The sequence below is a fragment of the Salvia miltiorrhiza genome, chromosome 3, assembly GCF_028751815.1.
Source record: "Salvia miltiorrhiza cultivar Shanhuang (shh) chromosome 3, IMPLAD_Smil_shh, whole genome shotgun sequence".
Taxonomy (NCBI): Eukaryota; Viridiplantae; Streptophyta; class Magnoliopsida; order Lamiales; family Lamiaceae; genus Salvia; species Salvia miltiorrhiza.
Genome location: NC_080389.1, coordinates 38,961,873 through 38,989,065, shown reverse-complemented (window position 1 = coordinate 38,989,065; position 27,193 = coordinate 38,961,873). Strand labels below are relative to the sequence as shown.

The window sequence follows — 27,193 nt, the reverse complement described above, 5'->3', positions numbered from 1 at the left end:
CTTTTTTTCTATTATCAAGATTTGCTCAACAAAATTTCAAAACTTTATTTCTAAAACTCTCAACAAATTCAAAGATATATGAGATTAGGAGGAAGTAACTTACTCCAAATGAGAGGAAGTGAAGCAAGACGACCGGGAGACTGCCGAAAAACGTCGAAATAAAGTCGCCGGAAAAGTACGCCAGAGATAGAATTGAAATTTGTGTATTTTTTAATTGAATATAGTAAAAAATAATATTTCGTTTCTTTTTAATATTAAAAAAAATTACATAAGTCTTAAAAGCTAATTTTTCCATATTTTTATTTGGATTGTCAGTTTTTCCTTTTGTTATATGGGATGGGCTAATCGAGTCCATTAATTTACTCAATATATTAGTTATATTTTCTTAGTTCGAAAACAGGAATGGTACCATAAATTTGGGGAAGAAAATATCACTACAACATATATATATTAATTGTGAATTTATCCTGAAAAGAAAAAAGAAAAAGAAAATGGCTTATAGCGTAGCTAGCCACACGTGCAACTGACCAATATATTCATACTTGATACCATTATCAATCGCCAGCAAATAATATACATTATTAATGTAATCAACAACTAATTTAATAATATCATATTTTCAAATGCTATAGAATGAGACACAACCTGACAAACTAAATTCTTAAAAATGAAATTGACACGCTTGTGTTCAAGACAAATGTTGTATCCTATGAGATGGTATACAATGTTTATTATTACGTAAAATATTGCAGAGAAATTAATTCCTAATAGGATTAATTATAGTTTATGGCTCGAATTTTAGAGTTATTTGTAAATATGACCCGAACTTTAAAAAATATAAAAAAGTAGCTTAAACTTTAAAATCATTTGTAAAAATGACCTGAACTTTGAAAAATATAAAAAATAGCCTGAACTTTGAAATCATTTGTAAAAATGGCCTGAACTTTGGAGTAACTTGTAAAAATGACATTAACTTTAAAAAATACAAAAAAATGGCATGAACTTTGAAGTCATTTGTAAAAACGACACGAACTTATTAATACAAAAAATGACTCAATTTTTATCAAATGTATAAAAATGGCATGAGCTTACACTTTCGGAATCAAATTATGACAACGTGGAAAGTTCGACATTGACGTGAAATTATATGAAAATTACAAATTCACTTGGAATATTTATAATAAAGTATGATAATTAATTCTCTTATCATAAGAATTGTTGGGAACTTAATGAAATATCCTAGCCCTAGTTTTGATGATACCAAAACTCTTAGATTTTCTTTTTATAGACTAGAACTTCTCGAACTCAAGTGTTAGAGTTCATGTTCTCTAGTCTAACTGTTGTACTGAAGATTGAAGATTGAAGTTCAAAGGACTCTGAACTGAAGTTAGTTGTGAAAAGACACAGTCAAATACTGAAGATTTGACTGGACGAGAGACTCACTGAAGGATCAGTTGAGACTAAAGTATTAATGCTGGTCACGTGGATTTAGCGGACTGATACTCAGGTCAAGTATCAGTTGAAATTCTTCCTCGGACTGAAACTCCAGAGTTCAAAGGAAGCCACGTACTTTCAAGTACAACCGCATTAAATGCAGAGATATTGAAGATCGTCATTTCTCTGCAGAGCATTCTTTTTTGCTGATAACTTTTCAGATGCGCCTTACCTCTTGTACCTGAGACGCCGTTCTTCGCCAATTTAGGAACCTCGAAGATTGAAGCATCAGCCAAATTCAAATTACTCTCACAACGGACGAATTCTTGAAGACCATCTTACCAACGCATCTATTCAAGACTTCAGCTATAAATAGTGCTCGAGGAATACCACAATATTCACCGATTCAAATACACAAGCTGAACCTCTGCCAAAACTGCAACCCAGCCTACTCACTGCTCTAAACCTTGAATCGAAGAAGAGAATACTCAAAGCTTAAATCAGTTTACTAATTACCTTCATTCTCTTAGTTACTTAGGCAAATACTCTGTAAAATTCAAAGCCTAAGTCCTCGATTACAGAGAGTCTGTTCTCTGTAATATAGTTGGTAATTCGAACCCTTTTCAATTGAGCGAAAAGAGAGTTTGAGAGAGAGAGAGAGCCAGTGCTTGAACTCAATAGCTCTTAACCCCCGCACGCAAGACAAAGTGTAATCTTTGCTTTTGCGAGTTAAGAAAGAGACGAGAAGTCTAATCCAATGTATTGGCGCTGAAACCTTATTTCAGTTAAAGGTTTGCTGTGCACCCGCAAGCACTAGCCCAGAGTGATTGTCAATGTGTTTAACTGACCGTAGATGTAGGAACTTGTTCCGAACCACGTAAAAATTCTTTGTCGTTTATCGCTTTCAGCATTAGTTCCTATCTGTGCACAAAAGCCTTTTTAACTGAAACTGATTAACTGCAAAGTGAAACTGTATCTTGACAACGTGTTAATCACAAAGGCTATTTCTTAAGTTTAATTTTCCGCTGCTAGTGTTATTAGTCTAACTGATAAATCTTCGGATAATCAGTAAGATTCATAACACTCATCTGTTTCAAAATCGGACTGAAGCCCTTTTGTGGATATCAGTTAAAGTACCGAATTTAACAAAAGTTAAAATACAGAAGTTACTTCAGTATCAGTCTCTCACCTTCATTTAACTGAAGTTGTATTTACTTGCTCACATCAGTCAAACTCTTACAGTATCAGTTGATACTATTTCAGTTAACTACAAAAGATTTTTGAAAAATAGCTTACAGGTGTATTCCCCACCCCCCATACACCTGTTCAGTGACCCTTCGAGACCCAACAAGAATTTTAATCTCGTACAAATAATTTTCTCTCGTAAAATATTATTGATAACACGAATTTTTTAAACTTCGAGTACATAAAATTCATATTACGCACAGACAGAGAATTTTCACATACTTTTCAGGTCATTTTAGATTTTGTATTTATGAAAGATCGAGCCATTTTAGATTTTTTAAACTTCAGGTCATTTTTACAAATCTTCATAATTCAAATTATTTTTTGTATTTTTTTTAAGTTTAGACCATTTTTACAAATTTTCAAAATTCAAATTATTTTTGTATTTTTTTAAAATTTGTGTTATTTTTACAAATGACTTTAAAGTTTAGCTATTTTTACAAATGACTTCAAAGTTCATGTCATTTTTACAAATGACTATAAAGTTCATGCCATTTTTCTGTATTTTTAAAGTTCGGGTCATTTTTACAAATGAATTCAAAGTTCAGACTATTTTTTTGTATTTTTTAAAGTTCGGGCCATAAACTACGATTAACCCTTCCTCATATATCTCAGAAATTTCACCATGTCTTAGATTTTATAAGCAAAGCCCACGAATGTAGCTGATTGCACGAGGCATCTTATATAAGTTCGATCGAATCATAATTCATTTTTCAAATCAAGCTACACTTATATATAGAGCGCATTATGTAAATAATTTTGTAGGTTGCAATTCTACAATAGAAAATAAATAATTAGACGAAAGAATACACCATTTAAGCTACACAACCAACATCAAATTTGACTATTGTAGATTGTTGGAGAAATTTTGTAGGCCTCCGACATGGCACAATGTTCATATATAATTAATTTATAATGTGGTGGAGCGCATTGTTTATAAGTTTGTCTTTCTGATTATTTTTTTGGAAAATCAGATCGAGAAATTCAAAGATTATGCTAGATTCTTGTTATGTTTTGCTCTTTAATTATCTCAGTATTATTTAAATAAAAAAATTAATAAACCTATGGCCCAAGCCATATATATGTTTACTTTCAATGATGACTGACTCTATCACACAATTGTTGGTTTTAATTATTTATAGTGTAAAGAATAATGCCGAATGCACATAATATGTGCGCACATAATTGGATTTTTTTGTCATTTTACACATTTTCTTAAATTAAGGAAATAATCAAATTTTAATTGAATTTGTGATTTACATTTTTATCCTCTAGCGATAATTAAGGAAGGGACAACTCATTGAATCTTATATATATATTTCCTTAATATTAAAATATTTTATTTCCTTAAATTGAAATAACTTATTATCTACATTCTAATTTATACAAATATTAATTTTTTAGACATTAATATATCATGAATTTTTACATATTTTATATATATATATATATATATATATATATATATATATATATATCATGAAGTCAAATCCTACGGGAAGAATCAAATTGCATTCCTATAAAACATAGTACAATATTTCATTTCTTTAATTAATATAAATTGGAATGCATAAATTATAAAGTGAGGTTAAATTATTATTTCATATTCATACTTAATAAATGTCAATAGAAATAAAAAGTTCACAATAAACTTAAAGATGAAAGATATAGGATATTAATTGGTAATCATGCATGTTACATTCTGAAATGTTAAGAATTTAATAAAAATTATAAAATATATAAAGGAATGTTTATTTTGCTATAGATTAATTAGTGGTTATTATTGTAATATAATTTATAAAAGGCGTCAAAAATGAAGTTCAGGTATGAACTTTTAGCAATTTTGAATTTTCATATTATGTAACCATATTTATTATTATTATTATTATTATTATTATTATTATTATTATTATTATTATTATTATTATTATTATTATTATTATTATTATTATTATTATTATTATTATTATTATTATTATTATCATCATCATCATCATCATTATTGTTGTTGTTGTTGTTGTTGTTGTTGTTACACTAACAATATTAAATAAAAAAATTTAAAAGTCGTGCCACAGGGAACTCGAACCCAAGACCTTTGGTATTGAGCAGTAACCATTCACCGTTTGGCCAACATACACACACATTATTATAAGTTGTCACATTACAAGAGAATATTTGCGAATGTTTTTAAGATAATAATATTTGGATCCATTTTTGTTGAATTGATTAATTGTTTATTTAAATTAATAAATACTTGAAATATTTATAAGTTAAGTTGTGTTAATTTAAATATTAGTATTTGATTTGAAATAATGTACAATTACAATATTATGAACTCAAATAGTATAATATTAAATTTAATGATTGTCATATAATAATAATAATTAATTATATTATAATATAATATATTATTTGATTATTATTACATTAGAATATAGAAATGAATTACTATAATTGAGAAAAAAATATCATAAGTTGACCATATTGCATTGATGGATTAAATAATAAAATTATACTATAATATAATATATTTTATGAATTAGTGAAATTAAAATAAAAAATATAAAGGAATGACTATAATTGTGAGAATAATGTGTCGATTGATTACGCAATGAAATCATAATATAGCCAAATAGGGTATTATAATATGATGAATTGGTGAACTTGAAATAATAAAAATATAAATTAAAAATGAATGAATGACTATAATGGTGAAAATAATTTCATAGATAGATTTAAGAACTCGAATAATGTCATATGTTGACGCATCGATCAATTACTAAATTAAATTATACTATAAGACAATATATTACAATAAATTAGTGAACTTGAAATAAAAAAAATAGGAAGGGATAGCTAAAATATTTAGAATAATATCATACGTTAACTACTTTCTTTGATTATTTCATAAAACTATATGTTAATGAATAAATAAGAAGTAACAAATTAGTGAACATAAAATTTATTAAACATAAATGTATGACTATAGTTGTGGGAATAATGTCATACGTTGAGCGCATCAATCAATAACTCAATAAAAATATTTATAGGACAATATATTATAATAAATTAGTTAACTCAAAATAATAAATTAAAAAAATTTAAAAAATAAATATAATTATGAAATAATATCATACGTTGAGAACATCGATCAATTAATCAATAAAATTATACCATAATAAATTTAATGAACTCAAAATTAAAAATATAACATATGAAGGAATTACTATAGTTTTGAAAATAAATTAATAAAAATAACAAAAAGAAAAAACAAAACACAAATGAAAAAGGAGATGGAAAGGAAAAACAAAACAAAAAGTGTTACTCTTGTACTGTAGTACACTAGTACGCCCATCCGTGCGATGCCGACGAACATAAAAATAACCGACATATTTAAATAAATAAGTATAAGTATTAAATAAAATAAAAAATATAAATAAATGCAAATAATGTTTTAAAAATAAATGAAATAATTCATATAAATTACTCAATAAAATCTCGAATTTAAAAACATAAATTTTCAATTTTGTATAAAGTGTAATGATAATTATACTCATTAAATAATTTTAAATTTTTTGATAATGAAAATTATTATTATAATTATTATTATTATTATTATTATTATTATTATTATTATTATTATTATTATTATTATTATTATTATTATTATTATTATTATTATTATTATTATTATTATACGTCATAATAAATAAATAAATATTTCCGTACACAAACATAAATAAAAAGGTGTAAGAAGAGAGAAAATAAAATATATTTTAAAGTTTTCATAATTTATTCATTTTAAATTTATTTTTGATGATTTTTTATATCTTATTAAATAATTTGTCACAAACTTAAATTTAAGATGCATATTCTTCATTAATAAAATTTGATGATCTTTAGAAAATAATTAAATTATATAAAAAAATACATATAAAAATATATGTATTTTTTCAAATAGTAAATATACATATATTTTTGTTCTCATATCATCGATGCCAATCGTATATATTTAGTTAAGTTACATTATCAAGTTGAAGAGATCTAGCTCAAACTGCAAAGATTAGGCATCAAACTCTGATCTCTTAATTAATAGATATCGTGTAGGTTGTATTTTCATTTGTTAGATAATTTGAATTAGTTTATATTAGCCTTGATTATTATTAATTTATTGAGTAGATTAGTTAATTTATTTTAATTTATATTAATTAATTTCATGATATAATCTTATTTTTTAAACATTATCAAAATACACTAAACGTTTATCATTATTATGGTAATAGAAGATGCAATGTTTAGGAGCAGTTAATTAAGTAGGCGACAAGTTTTCCCATGTTTCTTTACAACACCAACATAACATTTGAAAGGTTCAATAGGAACTTTTTTAAGAACCAAATTCCAATCCATTTATTAAACAATATCCACAATTACAAATACTATCAATTAACCATCTCTCAACATATTATATCCACACAATCATCGGATCAAAATTAATCAACACAATTCATAGTTTTACGAGTAGGGGTGTAATCGAGTCGAGCCGAGCCGAATAGTGTCTTGTTCAAGCTTGGCTCGTTTAGCTAATCGAGTTGTTTGATTAATTATCGATCGAGCTTTAATCGAGTCGAATAGAGTGCCGAGCCTAATCAAGCTTTTTAAATTTAAATTTTTATTTAAAATTTTAGTTATTTTCCTAATACATAAGTTAATTTTCAAATATATAAGTTATTTTATTCACAAAAATATAATATATTTACTATTTTCTTGTAAATAAATGATGTTAATTAGATACTTAATCCAAATATTACTACATATAGTATAAAATATAGTAAGACATTTAATGAATAATCTTATGTTTTTAAGATAAATCACTTCACGAGCTTGTTCACGAGCTAACGAGCCGAGCATCGTCATGCTCAAGCTTGGCTTGTTTAGCTAAACGAGCTGTTCATTAAATTACCGAACGAGCTTTTATCGAGTCGAATGTCGAATAGCTCACGAGTAGCTTGGCTCGTTTACAGCCCTATACGAGCATGAGGAATTGAAACAATAAAACCCTAATTAATCTCTTCCGTAAGCATATTTCTTTAGAAAGTAATTCTAACTCCAAATAATTAACCTCCCTATAAAAATACTACCAGCATTTGCACTCGTGTGTGCAACGCACGAAAAATATTTTTATATTTTATTATATATAAAATTGATTATCATTTGATTATTATATAAAAATTCTAAATATAAAAATAAGTGTGGTCTTTCCATTTTAGGATATATACATTTATACTTTTATTCCATTCACACACAATATTTACAAAAAGCCCATCTCACATACTCCCTCCGTCCCAATATTCAAGTCACGTATTCCTTTTTGAGCCGTCCCATGTAACAAGTCCCCTTTCCTTTTTTGGCTAAAATTAGGGATGGATTAGTAACTTAATTACTCCCTACTCATCTCGATTCTGCCACTCTCTCTCTCTCTCTCTCTCTCTCTCTCTCTCTCTCTCTCTCTCTCTCTCCTCTCTAAATCATCCCCACTCTCTCCTCTTGTTTCACTGCCTCCAACACCTTCCACCGTCCATCCGCCTCGCACCTCCGGCACCTCGCGCCTTTGCCACCATCCTCACGCCTCCGCCACCATCCTCCTGAGCCGCCTCCACCTTCCTCCTGCTCCGCCTCCAACGCCTCCGCCTCCTCGCGCCTCCGCGGGCTCCAGCGCCGCCTCTGCCGCAACAGCCGCTGCCCTCCGCCTCCTTCCACCGCCTGGCACCTCCGGCGCCTCGCGCCTTCGCCACCATCTTCCTGCGCCGCCTCCACCATCCTCCTGCTCCGCTTCCAACGCCTCCGCCGCCTCGCGTCTCCGCGGGCTTCAACGCCGCCTCTGCCCTCCGCCTCCGCGGGCTCCAACGCCCACCACCTCTTGCCGTCGGCCGCTGCAGAGAGGAAATTGAAAGATTTCCATTTTTTGTTGTTTCGCCCAAAACGATCAGGGCTCGCCTCCACCCTTTCAATTATTTTTGTTGTTTTAATTTCAGAAATTGAAAGATTTCCATTTTTTGATTTCTCTGTGGTGGTGTTTTGGTGTTCCGGCTCAGAAATTGAAATTGAGGCCCAGTGTTTTGGCGATTTCTGTTTTTTGATTTCCAGTGTTTTGGTGATTTCCATTTTTTGAAATTAAGACGCCTCCGTTTTTTGATTTCCGTTCACTGTTCTGGCGGTGGTGCGGTGGTGCACAGGCGGTGGTGCGGTGGTGCGGTGGTGTGGTGGTGCACAGGCGGTGGTGTACAGGTGGTGGTGCGGCAGGGTATTAGAGCCTGAGACCCTTAATTAAAGTAACAACAACTTTTTAAATATACTCCCTCCGTCCCGCTATTCATGTCCCGTTTCTTTTCGGCACGGAGATTAAGGAGACTAAAATTAAGAGTTAAATTATGTCTACAAAAAACTTAATGTTCTCTCTGCCCACTTGTAAATCACCACTGCACCACCGCCCACCACTGCACCACCGCCGATAAATCACCACCGACACCACCACCGCACCACCGCCGGTAAATCACCACAACCCCACCCAAATCGAGCTCATAAACCTGCAACCCACCCAAATCGAACTCAGAAATCAAACGATTTCCCCCAACCAAATCTGCAACCCAAATTAGGGGTTATGGTTTTGCCGAGGGTTAGGGGAGATCAGAGGTGAGAGGCGGAGGAGGAGGAGATCAGAGGAAGGAAAAGGGCGACCGAGGGCGGCGACGAGAACTACTGTCGCTCAGCCAAGGAGTGTGGAGAGGGAGCTGCTGTTGGTGACGATGGTGGCGGCTCTGTGCTGGAGGAGAAGGCGATGGTGGAGGCGCAGAGAGAGAGAGAGAGCCGAGTGCCCTGGTTGACAGAAAATGGGCGGCAAAGCGTTGCGGTCACCAATGAGAGAAGTGACAGATCCGGCGAATTTCAGGAAGATTCTAGGGCTCCAAATCAAAAACTCTGCTGCGAAGGGGAAACTTAACAAAATCAAGGCCTCCTACAAGTTATATGATGCCGGAAAGAAGGAGAAGGCGGCCGCTGCAAAGAAACCCGCCGTAGCCGTTGCTGAAAAGCCTAGGGCGGCTAAGGCGACTGCTCCCTTTTAAATGGTGAGCCGGAGGAGAAGGTGAGGGAGGAGAAGGTGAGTCAGTAGCCTCTCGCCAGATCGTCGTCCAACAGATAGAAGGCGGCGGAGGAGAAGGTGAGGGCGGAGAAAGGCTTCCTCCGACGAGCAGACAGCGGGCGGTGGAGACTCCGGCGCAGAGAGAGAGAGAGAGACGAGAGAGAGAGACAGAAAGAGAGAGAGAGAGAGAAAATAGGGGAAATGAATTAATTAAGGGTTTATTAGTTGAACAATTAGTGATCTCATTTAATGTTAAGCATCCCCTTATTATTTCCTTTTTAGGAAACGGGACATTATCGGTGGGACAACCCAAAAAGGAAAATGGGACTTGAATAGCGGGACGGAGGGAGTACCATTTAACTTTTAATTTTAGTCTCCTAAATACCCGTGCCCAAAAGAAAGGGGACTTGATTAACGGGACGGAGGGAGTACTATTTATTAATTAACTATCAATTCAACTTTGGTGGGACCATCTCTCTACTTTATACACATCTCCCACTATTTTCTTAAAACCCATGCCCCCATCCACACCACACTTAGGGCTGTAAATTCGGGTTGCGGGTATCGGGTATACCCTCACCCGTCCCGATACCCGCGCGGGTATCGGGTACCCGATACCCGCAAATTTGAAGAGGAGGGTCGGGTGAGGGTATCAAATTCTCAAAAATCGCGGGTAGAGGGTATCCGCGGGTATACCCGCGGGTACCCGCATACCCGCAATAAATATTTAAAAATTAAAATTAAATAATTTTATTTAACAATATTAGGAAATAGGAATTAAACCAAAAATTTCAAGCCCTAGTTTCATCTAATCTCTCTGTCTCTGGCTATCATTTTGTGTGTTGATTCTTCTTGAATTTCTCTCCAAACATTTTATTACAATTTAAAAAAAATAGAAAGGAAAATTTCAATTTTTTTGTGAAATGCGGGACAAAATACCCTCCAGCGGGACCAAAAACCCGCAAAATTACAATTAAAAAAAAAATTGCGGGACTGTGAGGGTACCCTCATACCCGCAGCGGGTATCCGCTGCGGGAATTCGGGTACCCGCATCGGGGAGGAGGGTCGGGTGAGGGTGGGGTTTTCGGCAGTTTTCGTTCCGCGGGTAGGGTACCCGATTTTACACCCCTAACCACACTTATTGTGGACGGAGGGAGTATAATTTAATATAAATATATTTTAGTTTAAATAAAAATAATAAAGAATAATTCATATTAATAAAAAATGATATTGTGAAAAAATAAAACAATATAAGTTAAAAGATAATTGAAAAAAAATAGTTTTATTCAAAAAAAAGAGAAGAGAGGAGAGAGAATTTTCTTAAGTTTTAATCTTTAAATAAATATAATTTTTATATTTTAAATTAAATATTTACATAACATATACTCCAAATTAAAGCTCTTGTCATGATCTTTAATTTGATATGCGTATCAAATATTTTATAATTAGTCAAATTTCATAATTTTAAAAAAGAAATAAAATAGAAAAATAAGAAGTTAAAGAAAAAGAAAAAAAAAGATGTATAATTTATAAATAAACCTTCAATTTTTTTGTAACTTCAAAATTGCCACTCAATTTTGAAATCAATTTGAAATTGAAAACTCCCTTTTTAATATAGTATAGATATATCCAGACAATCAATCGAGTCCTAAATTTTATGTTTGATCTTCGGAATTCTTATTCATATACACTGTGTACATAATATGTGACATCATATATAATATTCATACGATGCGTAACGATATTATTGAAATAAATACATATATAACAGAGAATTAGAGAGTTATCACATGATTAATAATTCAAAAATTTATTAAGAACAGTTTTACAAATAAACACAGGCGCAGATCATGTTCCCTTGATGTTAAAATATCCAGTTATTTTTCTAATTAGTACTCTAATGCTTACACATCTGTATTTCTTGATCATTTCCCCTATTTTGCAGACAACCCCATTTATGCAATTCTTAAATTATTGTCTTAAATCCAACAAATCGGAACTTTCCACCCAGCATCCATTCTCTCTCTCTCTCTCTCACACACACACACATGTATGTATATATAGGGATCAAGAATGAATGAGAATCTCATAATTTAAGTTCATTCAAGAAACTAGAAATTGTCACATCACATATAAAAAAATGGTTAAGTTTGTTGTTTTGTTCATGTGTTTGGTCTTAACGAAAAGCCATTTAATTTTAGCAATGTCGGAAGCACCGACTGCGGCGCCGAGAAAAGTTGGAAAGCAAAATGTAGTAGACGACAAGCACGTGGCTTCACGGCTGAGCTCGGCTGAGCCTGAGGCGCCAAGAGCCGACGAAAGCAGCGATGCTTCAACGGAAGTGAGCGCCACCGGCGAGGAAACTGCACCTGTTGGACAAGAAGAGGAGATGAAAACCAACCACCGCCGACGCTCCGCCGATAAGTCGGTCGCCGGCGGCGGAGTGATTGTCGGCGGTCTGGCCACTACCTTTTTGGTGGCTATTTTCTGTTATATGCGCGCCACGCGGAGAAAAGCAGCGGATCCCTCTTCCCCGATCAACCATGCTTCTCCTGTTTAATAAATAAACATACACGAAATTAGATTATCTCTTTTATTTACTCTTTTAGCCTTTTGGGATATAAAAATATTGCCATCATTCAGTCATTGTGTTATTAGGCAAATTTATGTACAAATGTGAATATAAAGCAATTTCTGAATAATTGTCTTGCTGTTATATTTCTAAATTAGGTATTTAGTTTGCATGTGGATTCGATCATATCTTGATGGTAATTTGTCCGCAAAATGGATCCATTGCATGGACAATCATTAGCTTCTTCTTCTTTTCTTTTCTTCTTTTTTTTTTTAATACCTAAAAGTACACAACTTTGTGAATGAAATAGTTTGGTGTCCCACTAAAAATAGAAATAAATACAAAAATGTGGGCCATTTAAAAATAAAATTATAGATACGCTAGGACGAAGGGATAGGACGAAGGGAGTATTATAAATGAAAAAGAGTTTAATAATTAGAGTTTATTATAAATAAAAGGGTTAATTATAGTTTATAGCCTTAACTTTCATTAAATTTCAGTTTATCACTACTACAAAAGTTTACATACATAACAGTGAATAGATAACGGTTTTTTTCAAAAACCGTTATGTATGAGCGCACTTTTAGGAATAGATAACGGTTTTGCGAAAATCCGTTATCTATGTAGTGTTGTCTAAATGCATAGATAACGGTTTGAACAAATGCGTTATGTTTTTGCGTTATCTATTAGTTGCATACATAACGGTATTACAAAACCGTTAAGCCACCGTTATCTATGACCATCTTTTATAACAGTTATTTTATAACGTTAAAGAACCGTTATGTATAAGAGTCATTTACAACGGTTTTTGAACCGTTATGTATGAGCGTCTCTAAAAACTGTTATGTATAATTTTTTTTTAAATTTTTTAAAATAATATTATATTATATTATATTATATTATATTAAAAATAACAAATAAATTGTTTAGCCTAAAATCTGAATTTATTCATAAAAAACTCATAATATTTTTTTTATTAAATAACACTTAAATAAAATCTGAAAATATTATTAGAAACCTAAATACCCAAAATTGAATAATAAAAATTAAATAAAAGAAAAAAGAAAAAGATTTCCATTCCTAAAATTTGAAAATATTATCAGCCCTAACACTTCTCTCTCTAGTTCGCCTCCCACCAAATCTCAATTTGTCGCGCCTTCCCCGAGTCCGCCGCGCCCCCGATCTACCGCGCCTTCATCCAGCTCCCCCAGTCCATCGCGCCCTCGGTCTGCCTCCGTCTGCCTCCGTCGCGCCCTCGTTCTTGCTCCGGCGTGTTTTATTGGCCGACTATGCGGCGGCGGCGGGCTAGGGTTTTGAAACCCTTGCTGTGATGAAGAGAAGAAACGGGTCAGAAAGATGGGCTAGGATTTTCCAGACTCCAGTCTTCGCCGCGTCTCCACGATCTGCCGCACCGCTTCCTTTTCAGACCGCCGCGTCTCAATTTTCTCCTTTTAGATTTAGTTTCTTCGTCGAGCTTGCGGTCTCGTTTGAGTAATTGGCGTATTGTTTTTGTTGTTGTAATTTCTTCATGTTGATTGTAGATTGGCGCCACCAGCTGCAGCACGATCCGGTCTCGCCGCCCGCCTCCGCCTCCAGTTCACCAACATACAGGCCGCCGCTCTGTGGGGCGGCGCCGCCGGCACCGCCGCTATCTACCTTGTTCAGGTACCTATATCTGCCTTTCCCCCTTTTTTTTGTGGTTTACGATCTGCGGCTGGTGCCTCCCTTCCCTTGCTGTATCCTCCGACTCCCAGGCCTCTCCTTCCTCGCGCTCGCGCCTCTGACAGAGCTAGGGCAGAAAACTCCAGCGCGCGGCAATATCGATCAGCCCTCCCCTCCTCGCTATATCCTCTAACTTCTGCCCTTCCCTCCCTCGTGGAAGCCCTCACTACATTCCAACAGGTCTTTTGTTTTTTTGCGAAAATTGATTTCTATATGCTGCCCTCCATGAGTTAGATGAATTGTCTTAATGACAATTTTATCACAGATTTGTTTTATCTTTTTGGGTTTGATTTTCTGTAAAAACAATGTTTATGGATGGTGTTGGATTTTCTAAATGCAATTTAGATAGAGAGTTGTGTGTGTGCTTAGATAGATGATCCTGAGCTGATCTGATTTGTGCTTTTGTTTTTTGTTTGATTTGTTTTCAGTTGTTAATTTTAGTATTAGCTGGTTCAAACGCCTCAAGGGCTCTGCTAGAGTAGCTGGTGATGACGATGAGGATGGCTTCGATGACCTTTACAATGAGTTTGCTTTCAGCATTCAACTTTTTTCATACATATCCATGTTTGCATGTGCAGCGACATTTTGAGCATACTCCTCCTCCACTTCCATGGACTGATTCAAGCCTTGTAGGTACTGTTCCAGCTTGCTCCTCTGCACTTTGTTTAATAGCATGGAAGAAGCGGTTGGAGAGATGGAAATCGAGGCAACTATATTATCCCTTATGTTTCAAGTAGTATGATTTACTTATATTGTGTGTTTTTCAAGTATAATTTATTTATCATGTGTATTTTAAAAAAAATATGATTTATGCGTTTTGTGTGATTTAACAGGTGTATATACAAGATAATAGCTTCGGATTTCCATAAACACAATGGGAGAATAAGCTTTTGGTATATATATATATATCTTATTTTGCTTTATAAAATTTGAAGTGAGTTATGAAGAAAAGTCAAATAGTTTGATTGATCCGAAAATATAGGGGAAAATGTTGTGATAGAACTAGACACGTGTGTTATGATCAATAATTCCTATGACATAATTTTATGTTACATTTGCTACTCTTTGCAGTTGAATTGAATGCTTTTCTCATGGATTAATAACCATTTCCTTTTCCTATTGGATCAACCATTGGATGCCTTAAAATTTGAAAATGTAATACTTATCTGATCTCATACAAGTCAAACTAAGTTTCAGGTGCATCTGCAATTGATTTATTTTACTAGAAGATTGATTTATTAATGGAAAATATATCTTAACCTTTTGTTTGGTTTGTACTATTCTCCTGATCAGATACCCCATAAATTCATGTAAATCTGCTAAATATTTGAAATTCTTAATCAAAACTAGCAGCTATCTTGTTCCCAAATTAGAACACGTCTTGATAAAGCTTTTCTCAGTTTCCGCAAAAGATGCTTCTAATCATCTTGAAATGCCAGTTGTTTGGCAAAGTATTATACCAAGTACAGTCATTCAATGATACATTTTTTAAGAGTTCAAAATCACAACTCTAGTATGTGACAACTTTTAAATAAAGTTTATTACGCAATACCTCAGAAGCAAGCAATGGCCGAGAATTCATATCTCCGTAACGGAATCCATATTTTTCCAAAAAATTCCAGCATCCGTGTTTAGGTCTTGATTTCGAAGGGAGTTTCAGCTCTAAATAGTAAGCCCCATCACTAGTCTTGGCTTCGTTGATAGATATTTGTGAGGCCTCCTGCGGATAAGTGAAAAACTTGAGGCTAATGTGAATGTTTTGCTTTATACATATGGAAACAACAGTTAATGGGAAATGGTCTTGCACTTTTGTGACTCCGTCACTACTAGAAAAACGCTCATAGATAACGGATTTTATCCGTTATCTATGAGCAAAAAAACCGTTGTGTATAGTGGTGTTATCTATTCTATACGTCATACACAACGGTTTCAAAACTGTTATGTATAGTAGCATAGATAACGGTACGATGCGTCATACATAACAGTACACATCCGTTATCTATAAAGGTTATACATAACGGTTTTTCACCGTTATGTATTAAGATTTTTCCGTTATGTATTAAATTATTTTTTTTTTATCATAGTTAACAGTTTTTTGCACTTTTTATAACGGTTTTAACCGTTATCTTTGATAGAATACATAACGGTTTTTCACCGTTATGTATTAAGATTTTTTCGTTATGTATTAATTTTTTTTTTTTTTTTATCATAGTTAACAGTTTTTTTACACTTTTTATAACGGTTTTAACCGTTATCTTTGATAGAATACATAACGGTTTTTCACCGTTATGTATTAAGATTTTTCCGTTATGTATTAATTTTTTTTTATCATAGTTAACAGTTTTTTGCACTTTTTATAACGGTTTTAACCGTTATCTTTGATAGAATACATAACGGTTTTTTGCACTTTTTATAACGATTTTTTGCACTTTTTATAACGATTTTTGCACTTTTTATAACGATTTTAATCGTTATCTTTAATTAGAATACATAACGATTTTTTGCACCTTTTATAACAGTTTTTTGCACTTTATATAATTGTAGTATATTTTTAAATTTTGCAATTTTTATAAAACGACAAAATGATAAAATCAACGATAACAATATTATATATCATCCAAAAAATTCATACATTATTATACAAATGAACCAAATATCAAGTATACATCATCATTGCATATTCCGCACTCATTTGGCTAAGTTCATTGCTCATTTCATCACTGAAATCTGAGTTCCCACCTGCTCCCCTAGCAAACAAACAATATAGACGCCAAGCAATTAATGAATAATTGCATATTACTTCAGTCTGTTCAGAGCTTCAAGCCCATCACATGCAAGCAACACCAAGGAATTTACAGAAGATGCTAAACCTTGAAGACGTCTCCATTGAGCAGCTTCACGCATTGCTTTCAGCTCTATCTGCAAATATAGAACATTTTTCTGCAAGTATAAACAACAGGAGGTGTCTAACAGACTATCATATCATGGAGATATTGGTACCTGAAATGCTTCTCGTTCCTCCTTTTCCTTTAACTTGTCATCTAGTGCTTTCGCTACAAAAAATGGTAATAGATTAAGATACAAAGATTAATTAAAAATCATATACTTAAAACATCAAGAAACATGCATATGGTTTTAGTTATTCGTAAGCAAAGAGGCAAAAACTAGCTTTATACAATGCATTAATTTATGAGATTCTGCAACACTAAAGTACTTCTCTCATTTCCTGTGTAGTTAGAAGCATATAAGCACAAAAAGTCTTCCACTTTGTCCAGAGGTTTAGGCAAGTGACAACGAATAAGAAGCATTTTATTTCCGAATCAATTAAATTTCCAGCGGTTCAACGCATGTACCAAACTATTCACAAGCACAGCACAGATAGAAGCAGAAATAAATAAAATAAAATAAAATAAAAATCAAAATGTTATTACAAAGCCATAAACGTTTAACAAACCTCACCTTCTCAGGATCCTGTAAATCTTTAAATGCTTTATTCAACTTAACAAAAGCTTGGTGAGCTTGAGGATGAGAAGATTTGTCAGGATGAACCATTAGAGACAACTTCCAATACCTAAACAATAAAATATCAGCAAACAACTTCATCCAGAAAAAAATAATGTATACAAGTCAATAGAGCAGGAAAAGATGCAAGAATGACCAAGTGAAGAGAAAGCAATTACTAAGCACTGTAGTTCCACCTTTAGTACCCAGCATAAGAGTTTGAGCCATGCCCAAAACATAAATGCATGCATACCTTTAGTACCCAGCATAAGAGTTTGCACTAAGCTACTGGACAAATTATTATGCACAAGATAATAATGAAACCAAAGCATGATTATTGCCCTTTGTATATCATCTTATGCTATGGACAAATTATTATCCAACCCATCATCTCAATTTTGCAACCAATAATCCACAAATTTGTTTTAAAGTATTGATATATATAGCATCTAAAAGCAGCCAAATGAATCAACACCATCAACACCAAAACAAATCAAGAAACCATGAAAACCCAAAACTAAGAGCAATTAACTAAACATAAGAAACCTAACCTCCACCTTCAATAACATTTACACAGTAGCAACATGTCATCACATAAAAATAAAAAACATGTGGAGCACACTATTTAGTACATTTATTAAAATATACTCCAATCTAAAGATATAATATCAGTATCTAACAAATTCTAAATTGCAGTGACAGTCAATGAAGAGATTTCTAAACGAAATAGGAAGCATAATAGGCAGGGAAATCATCCTTCACATAAGTGGGGCTATGAGTACTCAAACTCTTAAAATAAGCCTTGGCAAGATTAACAAGGAACACGTGTATAGACAAAAGAAATTACTTTTCACAGCCACATGAATATTCTGATATTATCAGACATGATGACTCATGATATCCCAAAGAAACAGGCATGCTACAAATTTCACCTCTCAATATTTGAACCTTGGTATTCTTGGTTGCCAAGTGTACACTTGATTAAAGTGAAATATGACATGTTCTATGATCTCGATTTGCAAGGTATACCCAATAAGTACACGCACATCGGCACATGTAGAGCAGCTAGGTTCCATTACATTTAATTGCGGCCCACATCACTAGAAAATTAAATAGTTTCTAGGGCTAGATGTTGTGATTGTAAATCATGGCTCAAAGCAAGTTTAAAGAACTTAGCAAAGGTGTAACAAACAAAACAATTCAAGAGGGAGAGAAGCATAGAGCTTATCATAGTTCTAGCGTATTAGTTTTACTTTTACAGAGTTTATAAGGAAAATAACAAATTCCTTACTATCTTCTGAGGTGTAAAATTAAACTCCCAGAGATGATTTAAAATGGCACCTTTCCATGTTGCTCAAAATCGAGTAAGCCACTCAGACCTGTGTTCTGTTTCAGATGTGAATCCAGCAGGCCCTACTAAAATCAAATGTTGAACATGCTCAGGATGCTGCAATTAACATACAGATGGTATCAATGACGATAGCAAATGACTTGGGTTATAGGTGGGGTAACAAAAGAATGTCCCTTGGAAATTAAAATGAAGAAATTAGATTCTGCATCAAGAGAATCAGGGCTTCCTGATAACGTAACCTACAACATTGGTTGAACGCAGCCATAATTTGCTTGCATTTGCCACTTAATTTCCAGTACCCACAATCAGTGCTGCATTTATTCATCAAATTCTTCATTCTCTTGCAGAAGAAATGCCTCTTCTCCTTCAAATTATCTAACCCTGGCAACGAATCTCATCAAATTTCCAAACAAAAAATTAAAAGAAATCCAGCGCAAAACAAAGAGATTAAAAAAGAGAAATACCGGAATCACATTTTTGCTGAAGGAAACTCGGTTTTACCTCTGATGCTGGCATTTCAATCAAAACATCGATTCGCCCAAAAGCATCCGTATACAGGGTCGTTCGCCAGACGGTGTCGCTGCCGAAAATTGAAGCTAGGGCACGGCGGCGACAAGGAGCCGCTGTTGTCGCCGGAGTATGGAGAGAAGAGGGGGCTTTGGGCTGCGCTCGGAGTCGGCGGCCTTCCCGCCGTGTGGTCGACGGGAATCGACAGGGAGGTGGCTGTAGATTATAGATCTAGGATTTCAGGGGCGGTGTGGTGTGCGTGCATTTGAGTCAGAGAGAGAGGAGATTAAAAGGGAGACGAGGGAAGTGCGACGAGCTTGGTGGCTGACGTTGCTGCGGCCGTGGAGGACAGAGGGGGGGGCGCGCTTCTATGGCCAGAACTAGCCTCGGCAGTGGCGGCGACTATCTCTCAAAGAGGGAGAGATCGCGAAGAGAGAGAGAGATTTGGGGAGGAGATGAGACGCAGCGAGGGTGGGCGGCAGCGGCGCGAGGCAGCAGCGAGGGTGGGCGGCGACGGGCCGGCGCGGGGCAGCGGCGCCGGCGGCGGAGTCGAGAGGGAAGAGAGAGAGTCGAGAGACAGACGAACAAAAACTAGGGCTTGTAGTTTTGGGGGTTAATTTCTAAATTTCCTAAATAAAATCCATTCCTTTTTTCTTTTCTTTTTTTTCACTTTTAATATTCAATTTTTGATATTTAAATTTCTAATTTAGATTTTATATAAGTGTTACTTAATGATAAAATAAAAAAATGTTATGATTTTTTTATTTTTCAAAGTCTATATTTAGGAATAAATTCAGATTTTAGGATAAATAATTTATTTGTTATTTTTAATATAATATAATATTATTTTTAAAAAAATAATAAAAAAAATTATACATAACAGTTTTTATAAACGCTCATATATAACGGTTCAAAAACCGTTGTAAATGAGTCTTATACATAACGGTTCTTTACCGTTATGAATAATCGTTATAAAAGATGGTCATAGATAACGGTGGCTTAACGGTTTTCTAATACCGTTATGTATGCAACTAATAGATAACGCAAAAACATAACGGTTTTTGAAAAACCGTTATCTATGCATATAGACAACACTACATAGATAACGGATTTTTCCAAAACCGTTATCTATTCCTAAAAGTGCGCTCATACATAACGGTTTTTGAAAAAAACCGTTATCTATGCACTGTTATGTATGTAAACTTTTGTAGTAGTGCGTGTTTTCTATGTGTTTAATTACCTTCACTTATGTTACTCTGCTTTATTTTAAATCAATTTCTGATTTAAAAATTAGTAGCTAATGTGAATGTTTTGTCTTAATTTGAGATATTGTAGCTGCTTCACTGATTAAGAATGATTTTTGAAGTGCGTTTTCAAAGTCCACTGTTTTGAAGATTTTTGAGCTATTCTGATGAGATACCATTTAAAGTTGGTGCTCCTGGTGCTTTCTCAGACCCAACATCAGGTAAATAATTTGTGCTGCATATTTGGTAAGTGTTTATGACTACAACTGATGCTAACCTCTCCACCTAGACTAGTTTCTCACCATGGTATCGCTGGAACATGTCATCTGCCTTGTTTTCCATAGTTAATTTATTTTGTCAACCTCCTGTTATGTATGGATCTTAAATGTCTATTTGAGATCTCTTTTCTTTGTACCAAGTACTCAGTGCATCATTATCTCGAACCATACATGTTATATTATGATCTTGTCTTCACATTTGGATATCCTTATTTTTTCTGTTGTTCAGTTCGATTCCTGTACTAGTGCAATCGATCAAAGCATAATTTTCTTTCAGAAACAACAACTTGATATATGGAACCTAGTTATGTGTGCAACTCTGAGGAACCTTGTGTCCGTCTAATGATTAATTATTCAAACACAGACAATTTGCAGAGAACAATCCTGATTTGATTTTTGTTGATTCTCTCATCTTTTTGCTAGGTGACAAGATGGCGCTAGATCAATTCATCTCATTGTGGATTCAAGAAGATACAAGTGCTCTATCTAGCATGCCTTTGAGTAAGATACAAGAAGAATTTGTGAATCATTTGCATACTTGATATTAATGTTCAAGTTCCCAGGCCAATCATTAGCTATAAGGTAGTTGGTATTTTCAATTTTGAATCGAAATATGCAATGATGATGTATACTTGATATTTGGTTCATTTGTATAATAATGTATGAATTTTTTGGATGATATATAATATTGTTATCGTTGATTTTATCATTTTGTCGTTTTATAAAAATTGCAAAATTTAAAAATATACTACAATTATATAAAGTGCAAAAAACTGTTATAAAAAGTGCAAAAAATTGTTATGTATTCTAATTAAAGATAACGGTTAAAATCGTTATTAAAACTGCAAAAATCGTTATAAAAAGTGCAAAAAATCGTTATAAAAAGTGCAAAAAACTGTTATGTATTCTATCAAAGATAACGGTTAAAACCGTTATAAAAAGTGCAAAAAACTGTTAACTATGATAAAAAAAAAATTAATACATAACAGAAAAATCTTATTACATAACGGTGAACATCCGTTATGTATTCTATCAAAGATAACGGTTAAAACCGTTATAAAAAGTGCAAAAAACTGTTAACTATGATAAAAAAAAAAAAAAAAAAAAATTAATACATAACGGAAAAATCTTAATACATAACGGTGAAAAACCGTTATGTATTCTATCAAAGATAACGGTTAAAACCGTTATAAAAAGTGCAAAAAACTGTTAACTATGATAAAAAAAATAAAAAAAAAATTAATACATAACGGAAAAATCTTAATACATAACGGTGAAAAACCGTTATGTATAACCTTTATAGATAACGGATTCGTACCGTTATGTATGACGCATCGTACCGTTATCTATGCTACTATACATAACGGTTTTGAAACCGTTGTGTATGACGTATAGAATAGATAACACCATTATACACAACGGTTTTTTTGCTCATAGATAACGGATAAAATCCGTTATCTATGAGCGTTTTTCTAGTAGTGTATAGCCCCAACTTTGATTTATTTTTTATATAGCCTGAACTTTGAAAAAATATTTAATTATAGCCACAATCACATTAAAACTATGACATTAAGTCTTCTTTATCGAAATTACATATGAAACGATGACTGGCTGCCACAAAATTAAATCCTAATGTATTCTAAACTAAATGAGATTTTCAACAATAGGTAGTCCATCGTCATTGAACCACCGGTGAAGTCTGAAGCGCATGGAAGAGTTGGCATCATTGCACTAACTTGTTAGCGCAATCCGACTTCACCGGTGGTTCGATGACGATGGGCTATCTATCGTTGAAAATCTCATTTAATTAGTGTAGAATATATTAGGATCTGATTTAGTGGCAATCGGTCATCGTTTCATATGTAATTTCAATAAAAAAGAGCTAATGTCATAGTTTTGTTGTGATTGTGGCTATAATTAAACAATTTTTCAAAGTTTAGGCTATATAAAAAATAAATCAAAGTTGAGGCTATAAACTAAAATTTACTAAAAATTAAGACTATAAACTATAATTAACTCTAAATAAAATAGAGTTTAATAATCACAGTTTTAGATAGTGGTTGTAAATTCTTTTATGTAAATGGAAAGTAACATGTACTCCCTCCGTCCAACTCCAATAGTCTTATTTTTCTTTTCGGGACGTCCCACTCCAATAGTCTCAATTCTATTTTTGATAATAATTTTATACTACAAACAATGTGGTCTCACACACTTTTATTCACTTTTACACTCAAAAAACAAATTTCTTAATCTCTGTGCCTAAATGAAATGGGACTATTGGATCGGGACGGAGGGAGTATTTAGTTTAGCATATTATAAGATCATAAAGACAGGGTCCGAAATTTAAATAGTATCAGAAGCTTCACAAAAATTTGGTGTTCTCCTTGGGGAATGGGCGCATCATACGGAGCACCTTCGTGAAGCTCTTGTTTGCTTGATTTTCTGATTTTTCAAAGAGAGGGAGCGAGATTTTTTAGAGAAAAAGAGGTAAATAGGCTGCTTTGGGCTTTGTTTATTTTATTTAACCAATTGGGCTATTATTATTCACTTTAGATTGGGCTTTTAATTTTAATTAAGTTCGAGCTTGATCTGCTATTATAATTTGAGCCTGATTTTAAATTAAACATTGAGCTGAATCCCCATAAGAAAATGAAATCTTTAAATATTTATTTATTTTATTAATTAAACCAAAGTTTATAAAGGTTTTATAAAATAAATTTCTCAGTGCCGATTTTAATAAAAAAATAATTCTTTTTTACATTAAAAAGCCTCATTTAGAATGTCATTTTCTTAGTTAAAAGATTTTTTAATATGTAAATGACACTTTTACTTATACTAAATGACATTTTTATATATGGTAAATGATACTTAATATAATATTGACTTATTTCTTAATATTTATTTGTATTATAAATGACACTTTTAATTTATGCAAATGATGCTTTCGAATGAAATGATATATGATATTTCGTAAATGATCATACTTTTCATAACATAAAATAATACTTTTAATATATGTAAATGATATTTCATAAATGATTTTTTTTTATAAAATCTTGCATAAAAATAAATGATACATTAAAAATAAAACTTTTAATGGACGTGAATGACAGTTTTACTCACAGTAAATGACATTTTTATTTACGGTAAATGATACTCAACATAATACTTCCTACATCCTGTTAAAATAGTCCTAATTTTTCTTTTTGGGGTGTCCAAAAAAAATAATTTTATATTCTATTTGTGGACACTAACCCACATTAGATTACCCTCCATATATTAACTTATTTACATATTATTACCACATGGTGGGACCCTTTCTTAAATCACAATACAATTAATTATGTGTTAATAGGCAAAAATGCCCTATTCCTTATGTTCTATATGAAAAATGCACTACTTTATAAACTTAAGCATTTTATGCCCCTAATTATGTGAAGTACCTATTTTACCCTTTGATGTTGATAGGTTTGCTTGGTTTTTTGTGAAAGTCTTACACATTTGACCAATTTAACAGCTATCAGTCACAAAAGTCAACGATTTGACAACTATCAGTCAAGGGTACATATGACCGGTGAGTGGCTAGATCATGTGTCCGCCCGGGCGGACATATGATTTCACCGGCCGGACACATGATCTAGTACCCAAATCATGTGTCCGACCGATAAAATCATGTGTTCGCTCGGTTAAATCATGTGTCTGCCCGGTAAAATTATATGCCCGCCCGTGCGTACACATGATCTAGCCATCCACCGGTCATATGTACTGTTGACTGATAGCTATTAAATCGTTGACTTTTATGATTGATAGCTGTCAAATCGGTCAAGAAATCAGTCAAATATGTAAGACTTGCACAAAAAATCAAGCAAATCCATCAAATCAAAGGGTATTTAAAGAATATGGCATAAAATGTTTATGTTTATAAAAGAAGACATTTTTCACATATAACTTAAGGAATAAGGCATTTTAAATTTTCACTCATTAACTATCATTAGTAACGCTATCTTTATAGTGGGACCATTTCTCCACTCATAACATACTTAACCACTTATTAAAACACGTTTCACTCCATCCTATGACTATTTTTACGGGGGAGGGAGTATTGCTTATTTCCTAATTTAATTAAATGATACTATTTTTTTTAATGTAAATCATAGTACTATTTACTTTAATAAACGATATACTTTTTATATATGTAAATGACACTATTTTTATGTTAAAAATATATATATAATAAATGACATTATTTGACCTTGTGAATCATAGTACGATTTTATATAAGTAAATTCACTTTTAAAATATGTAATTTGGTGAAACGATTTTATATAAGTAAATTCACTTTTAAAATATGTAATTTGGTGAAACAAGGAACCAACACCTAGACTAAAGAGTAATGAACGTAGACTATACCTAGTGTGGTTTGAACGAAAGAGACAAAGAACACAATCGGAATGCAGAAACTCAAGAGAAAACTGCTGCTGTATTGAGAATTTGAGATAACGTAGCTTACAATGCACGAGCTCAAGGCTTATTTATAGATTACATGGAGGGCAAAATAGTAAAATCGGCATATACACATGCGCCCTGCGTGGTCGAGGGTATTATAGGAAATTCGTCTCTACGCGGGAGATTTCACCGCGCTTTTATTGTTTCCCTCTGGCGAAAATGACTTCTCTGGTGGGCGAGACTCCTCTGGCGAAAATGACTTCTCTGGTGGGCGAGACTCCTCTGGCGAAAATGACTCCTCTGGTGGACGAGACTCCTCTGGTGAGGATGGTTCCTCTGGTGAGTATGATTCCTCTGATGAGGATGGTTCCTCTGGCGAGGATGGTTCCTCTGGCGAATATGATTCCTCTGGCGAGGATGGTTCTTCCAGCGAGTACGATTCTTTTGATGAACTCTACCTCACTGCTCCCCGTGACTCCACTGACGAAGAGATTCCTCCGCTCCACATATATTACTCCTCATCATAATTGATATTATTTAACTATGCATTACAAATGATATTTTTAATAACATAAAATGATATTTTTAATTATTGCAAATGATACTTCATAAATTATTTTCTGTAGGGCCTTCTCGGTTATATTCAAAAGTACCATTTGTATATATTAAAAAATTATTATTTGAAGAAATTAAAAGTGTCATTTGTAGTATATCATTTGTTTTTCTACAAAGTGTCATTTACATATATCATTTATTTTTCTACAAAGTACTTCCTCCGCTCTTATAAAAAGTATTCATTTGTAAATGACACGAATTTTAATAAAGTAGTTGAATATGTTGTGAGTGGAGTAAGGGTCATACTTTATTATGAGTGGAAAACTACATTTTATGAGGACGGACGAAGTATCATTTATATATTTTGAAAGTGCCATTTAATTTACATATACAAAAAGACAATAAAAGTAGTCATTTTCTTATGGACACAGAGATTAAGGAGTTTATTATTATGCTTTAATTTAGTGTGGCCCATTAAAATTTAATGTTATTAAATATCATTTTTATCTTAATTAATGAGTTAATTAAGACATCCTTCTTCGGCATGTTGTCTTGTTCGTGAGCCTGTCCTATCTTCAAGCCATGATTTTGAGACTATTTAAGGTTTTCAATCAAATTTCTTGAAAATCCAGAACTAAGGGAAGAACAGGGGGCGGCGCCGGGTAAGAATTTCACCTGCAGACTGAGGGACGAGCGGCGATGGCGTCGGGAAAGAATCGACGACGATATGAGGGACACCTGCAGACTTTGGGACGACGGCGCTAGGAAAAAAATTCACTTGTAGATTGAATGACGGGCGGTGAACGGCGCAAGGAAAGAATTAGCGACGACGTGAGGAACACCTGCAGACTGAGGAACTGTAGCAGTGGTGCCACGGAAGGATCACGATAGCATGAGGGATGAGCGGCACCTGTAACAACCCGCTCTTTTATTATATTTAAATCCAGTAATACGATAATTATTATTTCATCTTTCAGTAAATCAGGCCCAGTAATTATTTATGATTTAAATTCAGCTTATGACACTGAATTATTTTCTAATTGAAGCATGGTTATTATTTTATTTCTAAGCCAGTTAGCTTCGCGTAAATAAAACCGCGATAAAAATTATTGGATAAACCAATAATTATTCATTTCAGATTCATAAATGACTTAGCTAAGTCATGTTATTTATTAATCACAATAGAATTATTTTTCTATT

General features: G+C 33.3%; 1 protein-coding gene and 2 long non-coding RNA genes across 40 annotated transcripts; 1 reads left to right on the top strand and 2 right to left on the bottom strand.

The window, feature by feature from the left end:
- Positions 1-11,910: 11,910 nt before the first annotated feature.
- On the bottom strand, positions 11,911-26,898 carry LOC131016641 (uncharacterized). Its single transcript, XR_009099155.1, has 2 exons — positions 26,669-26,898; positions 11,911-12,369 (listed from the first exon to the last, which is right to left on the bottom strand). It is a non-coding gene; the product is annotated as an uncharacterized LOC131016641 (long non-coding RNA).
- LOC131016627 (uncharacterized) lies at positions 13,382-21,673 on the top strand. Of its 38 annotated transcripts, none has more exons than XR_009099135.1 (7): positions 13,457-14,054; positions 14,144-14,291; positions 14,540-14,636; positions 14,757-14,844; positions 14,945-15,004; positions 20,837-20,935; positions 21,416-21,673. XR_009099135.1 is itself a non-coding variant. In XM_057945338.1 (3 exons), exons 1-3 carry the CDS (start codon positions 13,918-13,920, stop codon positions 14,591-14,593), a joined length of 339 nt encoding a protein of 112 aa, XP_057801321.1. In that variant the 5' UTR covers positions 13,459-13,917; the 3' UTR covers positions 14,594-14,938. The 38 variants fall into 38 exon arrangements, 1 of the variants encoding a protein (XP_057801321.1); XR_009099132.1 differs by having other exon boundaries at positions 14,745-14,844; positions 20,806-20,935; XR_009099133.1 differs by having other exon boundaries at positions 14,745-14,847.
- On the bottom strand, positions 18,110-20,150 carry LOC131016635 (uncharacterized). The gene is made up of 3 exons (XR_009099149.1): positions 19,465-20,150; positions 19,203-19,344; positions 18,110-19,059 (listed from the first exon to the last, which is right to left on the bottom strand). It is a non-coding gene; the product is annotated as an uncharacterized LOC131016635 (long non-coding RNA).
- Positions 26,899-27,193: the final 295 nt, after the last annotated feature.

What these genes read in the sequence shown, in the direction of transcription:
- LOC131016627 (XM_057945338.1), top strand. Translation starts at nt 13,918, where the DNA reads ATGTTGATTGTAGATTGGCGCCACCAGCTGCAGCACGATCCGGTCTCG. An exon ending in CCGCTATCTACCTTGTTCAG is followed by an intron (nt 14,055 to 14,143) that starts GTACCTATATCT and finishes TCCGACTCCCAG; the next exon opens with GCCTCTCCTTCCTCGCGCTC. An exon ending in CCCTCACTACATTCCAACAG is followed by an intron (nt 14,292 to 14,539) that starts GTCTTTTGTTTT and finishes ATTTGTTTTCAG; the next exon opens with TTGTTAATTTTAGTATTAGC.